We start from the raw sequence: 9,383 nt of genomic DNA, 5'->3' as shown, positions 1-9,383 counted from the left end.
TGTTTTTAGATTTTTTAAGTACTTAAGTGGAGTGATTTTTTCTTTGTGATGCTTTAAGATCTGAATCTACCTTTTATTTGTGCAATCATTAATCGTAGTCCACTGATTTCCATTATTTGAGATATACTTTGAAGTTTTGTTTTGTTAAACAATGAATTGCAATGAATCAAGTTGACTCTTTACTTCACCGACCGTTTGGGAGATTGACACTAGAGGACAAATTAGAAATAAAAAGACTAGTTCCTCACCAACCAACTGATTTTGAATTAACACAGGTGTGGAAATCTCGAAAACGCTCTTTTTCAGTGACATGGTATGACAGGCATGAATGGCTCACAGTTAGTTTAGAAAAAAAAAACGTTTCTTTTGTTTTTATTGTCTACTTTTTACAGATACAACAAACACTGACAAATCATGGACATCTATAGGCTATAGTGACCTTAACGACTTCCATAGTAATTCTTAACCTCCCGAACGTTGTTTTAGCACCCTTAAAAAAGTACTAAAAGTAAGTAATTTCTGTCATAGGTTTTTTTTTCTCTTTTGATTTACATTTATCACATATTGATTGCATTATCGACCAAAACCAATCATTTAAATGGTGGACAAAGAATAATTACAAAGACCTTTTCATACGGGACTTGTATCTCAGTGTTGTGGCTTGATGTTTTCATGAATTATTTGTTTTTGTGAGTTTTGTCCACTCGAAAAAACCATCGACCCTCCCCCCACCCTTCCAAAAAAGAGAGTTTTTAACATGTGCTCTCTCCTCTTAACCGTGTTCACTGTTTTAGAATTTTTTTTCTTCTTCTAATATGGCACCACCATACGCCGTCAATACGCCACGCCGCTGATAATAATAATAATAATAATAATAATAATAATAATAATAATAATAATAATAATAATAATAATAATAATAATAATAATAATAATAATAATAATAATAATAATAATAATAATAATAATAATAATAATAATAATAATAATAATGAAAAGAAGAAGAAGAAGAAGAAGAAGAAGAAGAAGAAGAAGAAGAAGAAGAAGAAGAAGAAGAAGAAGAAGAAGAAGAAGAATGATAATAATAATAATAATAATAATAATAATAATAATAATAATAATAATAATAATAATAATAATAATAATAATAATGAAAAGAAGAAGAAGAAGAAGAAGAAGAAGAAGAAGAAGAAGAAGAAGAATACGAGTGAGAGTTCGGGTAACGCCAACTTGAAATTTTTCAAAGTAAAACACTCTTATGGAAATGCGATCGTATAATAAGTTGTCATAAAAAAAATTTTGACCTAATTTTTTTTTTTTTTTTAATACTACAATTGGCAGCAGTAAAGCAACACGAAAACCCTTTTGATGACCCCGCCACAAGGACTTCAAGGTCGTCAACACCGTCTAGGTCTACGTCATCACACGGCGCAACCAACACATTTACACGAGCGATAAATGGATAAGTAATTCAATGATTCACTCATGATGATTATTCGTTGCGTTGCATGAATAAAAAAAATGATTTTCCTCTGAACGGGTCAGACTACCCGAGTTTTATTCGCGGTTATGATGAGTGGATGAATGTTATAGCTCTACTCTGAAGGATTCTACTTAATCAAGTTATTATGAACAAAATCTGAATAATATTATAATTCTCTTCATTTGAGTTTCCTGACAAAACGCCAGATAGATGAGGTTGGTAACATATTTAGGTATTTATTTTAGGTAGAATTACATATTCATAAATCCACGTATGCGAGAGAAAATTCTCTTGTTGTTTTTTCTCTCAATGTTACTATTATAAATTGACCTTTTATATAGCGCAATATCCACGTAACGTGCTCAAAGCGCTTTACAAGGGGTCCCTGGTCAACAGCAACATTTAGCATGTAGGACGGGACATGACGCCTGTTAGGCGATATTACAATTTTTCGGACAAAGACAACGCTGTTAACGGCCAGGTACTCATTTTACACCTGAGTACGGTGAGAGAATGTGAGTAAAGAGTCTTTTCCAAGGACTCAACTATGCGTCGAGCGAGGCTCGAACCCAGAACCTTCCGATCCGAAAGCGAGTGTCATACCACTAGACCACATAGCCGTACAATCGCTGTTTGTTTTTTTGCCGTTGGTGATTATAACATAATGAAGTGTTGTATAAATAAGTGTTGCATAACTAGACCCAATTTCGGGCTTATTTTAACATTGTTGCTATGGATAATATTTTGAGTTTGTTTGAGAGTGTTTCCATTACAACAATGAGACCATGACAATTTGGGTTATCAGACCTGAAAAAATGAGACCATAACAATTTGGGTTATCAGACCTGAAAAAATGAGACCATAACAATTGGGGTTATCAGACCTGAAAAAATGAGACCATAACGATGTGGGTTATCAGACCTGAAAAAATGAGACCATAACAATTTGGGTTATCAGACCTGAAAAAATGAGTCCATAACAATTTGGGTTATCAGACCTGAAAAAATGAGTCCATAACAATTTGGGTTATCAGACCTGAAAAAAAGTCCACGTCGGGTGAAGCCATTTGCGACGTATTTTATAAGAAATTTTTGTACTCCTATGTTTGTATTTTTTAAAACTCTTTCCCAATAAGTCGTCCTTCAAATATCGATCAATTTAAATGACCCTCACCTTGGCAAAGACACTCAAGACTGGCACTTCTCCATAACACCGTTTCTAGATAGAGTTAGAGACACACGTAACTCATCGCCTCAATACGGTGTTTATGTCGTTGGGATGGATTAGATGGTGAACTTTGAACTTTAAGTTAGAATTATCAGAGACTTGTGACCCAACATCTCAAAACGGTATTATGTCGGATGGACCAGATGGTGAACTTTGAACTTCGATTTAGAATGATCAGAGAATTGACACTGCACATTTTAACTCCTTAAGAATTTCTACTTTTACCTCCTAATACAACAACAATAACAATAGCAATAACAAGAACAATAGCAAGAAGAAAAATAAAAATTATTAACAAGCATCGGAAGTCTCCTATTTCTGGCTAGACATTCGGACATAATATTATCATGTTTATTTCCCCTAGTTTGTCTTTGAGAATAAAATCCGTGGCTGAATTAGAATGTCACGCGTAAATGATTAATTTGTACCAATAGATTGTACTAATAATGACAAAACAAAACAAACAAACAAATGAACAAACAAACAAACAACAACAACAACAACAATATATATATATATATATATATATATATATATATATATATATATATATAATATATACATATATATATATATATATATATATATATATATATATATATATATATATATATATATATATATATATATTGTGTGTGTGTGTGTGTGTGTGTGTGTGTGTGTTCATAATTTCATTTTTTGTTTGTGTTTCAGGTTGAAACGCGCGTCTCCCCGTTCCATCTTTGGAGTTTTTATTATCCTGTGTCCAATATTTTTATATTATGTAGTGCATCAACACCATTTTATGGCAGGTAAAGTAGTGAGAAACTGTCGTCAGCAGTTATCACAAAATCGTATCATGTCAGCCCCAGGTTTGAGAGTAGCTACATGCCAGGATGATGATTATTTAAGGGGGGTTTGGGTCTTTTCTAAAAAAAAATTAATTACCAATATTGGGCGGTTTTAATCATTCTGTATCGTCATTATATGTTAAAAAACATCATTTATGGTGAAAAATTTTAATTATATGTGTTGATACCCATTTTGCGACCTAATTTGGGGGTCTGACATAAAAAAATATAACAATCTTATGGCAAATGTTCCACAAAAACTAATGAAGGAATGACCTCCATAGTCTTCCCTCTTGTCAACATTGTACCATAATGTGTCACCATAGAGAGATTTTACGGCTTTAGCTTATGGAATTTTTAATATACCATTACAAAGTTGAGAATCAAAATGTTATGACAAAATCGATGTTAAAAATTCAGAATTAGGATTATAATTCAAAATTCACATATTTTATCAAAAATATATCTATGGTGACATACTACATTATCTCTGTGACAACTGTGGAAATTTTCAGACAATTTCATTGAATAGATTCTGGGAAACGTTTGACACAGTACCCCATACCCTTAGAAATATGACATATCGAGAAAATAGCAAAATAGCTTCCCGTTTTTCACACTTTTCTTACTACCTGTACCATTTTCGACTGTGTTTTTCGTGCCTTTATAGTCTACTTTAAGAATTTGGACTTCAATTTTATTATTTCTAAGATAATAATATATCATTATCCACCAAAATCTCAAAATCAATTTTTCGAAGGATTTTTCTAATAATTAGACCCAAACCTCCCCTTAAATCGATCGATATTTGAAAGACGTGTTTTCTAGCAGAACTTTCTAGAGCACGACAGTCATCTACCTGGGTTACTCTAAGCTTGATCTTTAAACTATTTTTACAGTTACAGTCAGAGGCTAAATTAATAGGAAGGGTAATAAGATTGCATACCATAATAGGTAAAGGTCTAATATCGGAGTCGATGGGTAAATGCTGTAATCTCGTTGATAAAATAGACTGCAAGATAATAATAATAATAATGATAATAATAATAATAATAATAATAATAATAATAATAATAATAATAATAATAATAATAATAATAATAATAATAATAATGATAATGATATAATAATAATAATAATATTAATAATAATAATAATAATAATAATAATAATAATAATAATAATAATAATAATAATAATAATAATAATATAATAATAATAATAATAATAATAATGATAATAACAATAATAATGATAATGATAATGATAATAATAATAATAATAATAATAATAATAATAATAATAATAATAATAATAATAATAATAATAATAATAATAATAATAATAATAATAATAATAATGATAATAATAATAATAATAATAATAATAATGTACTTTATTCATCCAAAAAGGAAATTTTTTTACAGACGTATAAAATACCGGCAATAAAACATACATATACACAGATATAAGTAAATATATGTGGTAAAGTAAAACTTTGTAATAGGTATAAAAACTCTCAAACCTGGGACTTCATATCTGTTTTACTTACATTTTGATGTCACAATGCATATATTCATTACTTTCTCTTTTTTCCCTCAAAACCAAATTACTTGATATTACTATTATATTATGGTCTCATGCTGCAGCGTGACTCAGTCGTATGGTCTTTTCTTGGTACCCTAAAGGTACTGAGTTTGACTCCAAACTGCATTCTGTGACCTGGAGTAAGTCACCCCGTCCTAGCTCACTTTAGGGCTCTGCACCGTAGCTGAATCCTAAGTTGATCCTGTCTTCCTACGGAATAGACAATAGGCTTCAACAGTCGTGACGTCACTTCCCTCATAATGACGCATAGTAACTTAGTAACTGGTTCTAAACTATCGGAAGAATGGCGTACGCCCTTATGAAATTATACTTCTCCGACGAGCATAAAAGTGTATCCAGAGGAGAAAAACATTATAAATCTGATCGTGTTTTGACTTTTATACATTCGAATCACATGACATGTAAAAAAGTTCCAGCCAGCATGAAGAATAAAAAGTATCGATTTTCTTTGTTTATAACCAAGCTGCTCGTTGCTGGGCGGACGTGACATCAGACTATTGAATTCAGGGATAAAAATTATCCCGTTGGGAATGAATAAATGTAAATTTTATTTATTTCGCTGTTGAAATTATTTTTTTAACCTTCCATTTCTTTCAGATATATCTTTTACAGACTACAAAAAGGCGAAAACGCCTTCAAATGGACAAATTCCAAGATCTAAAATGAAGCAAAAAACTTTTAAAAACTGCAATCGCAAATTCTATTCATCCACAAGTAACGAATGGCTTACTGTTCAATTTAAAGGAAGATTGGGGAATAACCTTTTTCAATACGCATCTCTTCTTGGTATAGCAAAAAGAAACAACAAAAACCCATATGTTTCTCCAACCTCACCACTTATCGAAAACTTTAAGATCAGCAAAGTAAAAGATATGGTCTCAAACGACCAAGGGGGACAACCCATTGATGAAATGAATTATGGCAAATACGACAAAAATCTCGACTGCTTACCGGAAGGAAATGTCACACTAAGAGGATTCTTTCAGGTTTACAAATATTTTGAAAATGTGAAAGATTTAGTTAAATCCGAGTTTTCAGTCCCTGATTTAATTAAAAACAAATCTAGCAATTTCTTGAGAGAACTGTTTAAGAGAGAGAATAAGACCTCAAATCAATATGTAATGTTAATTGCAGTTCATGTAAGAAGAGGAGACAAACTGCGAGCAGCAAGAGTGGGAAATAATGTAGCTCCCGTCAGCTATCTTCAAAAGGCGATGAGCCTGATGAGACAGAGACACAAGAATGTTCGATTTTTGGTGGCATCCGACGATTTACCCTGGTCTCGAAAACATTTGAAAGCGGACGATGTTTTCTTTACACCAGGGAAATCAGTAGTCGTAAGTACTCATAATATGTTTGTGTCGTAAGTACTAATGTGTTTGTGTCGTAAGAACTAATGTGTTTGTGTCGTAAGTACTAATGTGTTTGTGTCGTAAGTACTAATGTGTTTGTGTCGTAAGTACTAATGTGTTTGTTTCGTAAGTTCTAATGTGTTTGTGTCGTAAGTACTAATGAGTTTGTGTCGTAAGTACCAATGTGTTTGTGTGGTAAGTACTAATGTGTTTGTGTCGTAAGTACTAATGTGTCTGTGTCGTAAGTACTAATGTGTTTGTGTCGTAAGTCCTCATAATATGCTTGTGTCGTAAGTACTAATGTGTTTGTGTCGTAAGTACTAATGTGTTTGTGTCGTAAGTACTTATGTGTTTGTGTCGTAAGAACTAATGTGTTTGTGTCGTAAGTACTAATATGTTTGTGTCGTAAGTACTAATGTGTTTGTGTCGTAAGTACTAATGTGTTTGTTTCGTAAGTTCTAATGTGTTTGTGTCGTAAGTACTAATGTGTTTGTGTCGTAAGTACCAATGTGTTTGTGTGGTAAGTACTAATGTGTTTGTGTCGTAAGTACTAATGTGTCTGTGTCGTAAGTACTAATGTGTTTGTGTCGTAAGAACTAATGTGTTTGTGTCGTAAGTACTAATGTGTTTGTGTCGTAAGTACTAATGTGTTTGTGTCGTAAGTACTAATGTGTCTGTGTCGTAAGTACTAATGTGTTTGTGTCGGAAGTACTAATGTGTTTGTTTCGTAAGTACTAATATGTTTGTGTCGTAAGTACTAATGTGTTTGTGTCGTAAGTACTAATGTGTTTGTGTCGTAAGTACTAATGTGTTTGTGTCGTAAGTACTAATGTGTTTGTGTCGTAAGTCCTCATAATATGCTTGTGTCGTAAGTACTAATGTGTTTGTGTCGTAAGTACTAATGTGTTTGTGTCGTAAGTACTTATGTGTTTGTGTCGTAAGTACTAATGTGTTTGTGTCGTAAGTACTCATAATATGTTTGTGTGGTAAGTACTAATGTGTTTGTGTCGTAAGTACTAATGTGTTTGTGTCGTAAGTACTAATGTGTTTGTGTCGGAAGTACTAATGTGTTTGGGTCCACCCTTTTCATACATCAATGCTTCTCTTTGAATTGATCGCTACGATTTATTGTTTACTTATCGTCATAGTATTTTCTCGATTAGACGGGTCGCCAAGATTTTTATTTTTTGGTCATCTATCTGGCGTTTACCTGATGCATTAATGATTTCTTTTTTGAACTTGTTTTTTTTTTTTTTTTGTTTTGGTAAAATGGTTGAAGAAGGGTACAAATAAAGGCCCGATTTAACATTGTTGTTTGTTATGGACAATAGGCATTAGTACTTACGACACAAACACATTAGTACTTACGACACAAACACATTAGTACTTACGACACAAACACATTAGTACTTACGACACAAACACATTAGTACTTACGACACAAACACATTAGTACTTACGACACAAACACATTAGTACTTATGACACAAACACATTAGTACTTACGACACAAACACATTAGTTCCCTGCCACCTTGAATCTACATCGACGGAGAGAATTTTCCAGTGACTAGAATCCACCACATGAGCAACTATTTACCTGTTAGGGTGATTGTGGGTTGTATATCTAGCATACGTTTATTATTATTATTATTATTATTATTATTATTATTATTATTATTGTTATTATTATTATTATATTATTATATTATTATTATTATATTATTATTATTATTATTATTATTATTATTATTATTATTATTATTATTATTATTAATTATTATTATTATTATTATTATTTATCATTATTATTATTATCATTATTATTATTGTTGTTGTTATTATTATTATTATTATTATTATTATTATTATTATTATTATTATTATTATTATTATTATTATTATTATTATTATTATTATTATTATTATTATTATATTTTATTATTATTCATTATCATCATCATCATCATCATCAACGTCATCATCATTACAATCATCATCATTATCATACCTATCATCCATAATACCATTATCTATAATTTCACATTTCCACAGGTTGACTTCACTATTCTGACCCTGTGTGATCACATGATCATGTCCGTTGGGTCGTTTGGTTGGTGGGCCTCCTACTTGAACGGGGGTGAGGTCATTTACTACAAGTTTCCATATATTCCCGGCTCCAAAAAGGATCTTGGATTTAACCGGGAAGATTATTTCCCGAATCATTGGACTGGTCTTGGAGCATAATAGAAGGACAACAGTGTGATGTAAGATCATTTCCCGAATCACTGGACTGGTCTTGGAGCATGATAGAAGGGTAACAGTGTGATGTAAGATCATTTCCCGAATCATTGGACTGGTCTTGGAGCATGATAGAAGGGCAACAGTGTGATGTAAGATCATTTCCCGAATCATTGGACTGGTCTTGGAGCAAGATAGAGGACAACAATGTGATGTCGAAATACTGGTTCCAATTTCCTTGAACTCTGAAAATCATTTCCAGAAAAATTGGACTGGATTCGGGACATAATTGAGGACGAGAACCAGTCCAGTGTTTCGGTAAATGATCTTCCGAGTTCAAAGAAATTGGAAAAGTAGAGGTAGGGAGGTGGGGGCTGCCTGAAGCCTGGTATCGTGAAAATACTAACGAAATGTGAAATTGGAGAGGCTTCGGATGGGAACAAAATAGACAATTGACGTTTCAGGTACAAACCCTTCGTCAGCACAACAATAAACAAATGAACGTGGAAAACAAATAAAATAAAATGCAGTAGAATTTGTGTCGTCTGTACTCAATGGTGGTTGAGGTGTGGGGAGTGAACCTGGGACTATGGGAAGAGGATATCAGAAGGGAATGAACCTGGGACTATGGGAATTAGGTACC

General features: G+C 32.2%; 1 protein-coding gene across 1 annotated transcript in view; it reads left to right on the top strand.

Annotated features, from left to right (window-relative positions):
* Positions 1–1,471: 1,471 nt before the first annotated feature.
* LOC144975385 (galactoside 2-alpha-L-fucosyltransferase SEC1-like) overlaps positions 1,472–9,383 on the top strand; it is an 8,753-nt gene continuing 841 nt past the window's right edge. Inside the window, exons 1-4 of the mRNA XM_078919404.1 lie at positions 1,472–1,698; positions 3,404–3,501; positions 5,746–6,485; positions 8,555–9,383. The exon at positions 8,555–9,383 is cut by the window's right edge and continues 841 nt beyond it. Coding sequence (XP_078775530.1) covers positions 1,694–1,698; positions 3,404–3,501; positions 5,746–6,485; positions 8,555–8,746 — 1,035 coding nt within the window. The 5' untranslated portion in view covers positions 1,472–1,693 and the 3' untranslated portion in view covers positions 8,747–9,383. The remainder of the gene's footprint in view (positions 1,699–3,403; positions 3,502–5,745; positions 6,486–8,554) is intronic.

Source organism: Berghia stephanieae, chromosome 6 (genome assembly GCF_034508935.2).
Source record: "Berghia stephanieae isolate SIO BIC M18660-M18661 chromosome 6, UCSD_Bste_1.3, whole genome shotgun sequence".
Classification (NCBI taxonomy): domain Eukaryota; kingdom Metazoa; phylum Mollusca; class Gastropoda; order Nudibranchia; family Aeolidiidae; genus Berghia; species Berghia stephanieae.
Note: the sequence above shows the minus strand (reverse complement) of the source record. Positions and strands in the feature narration are given on the sequence as shown.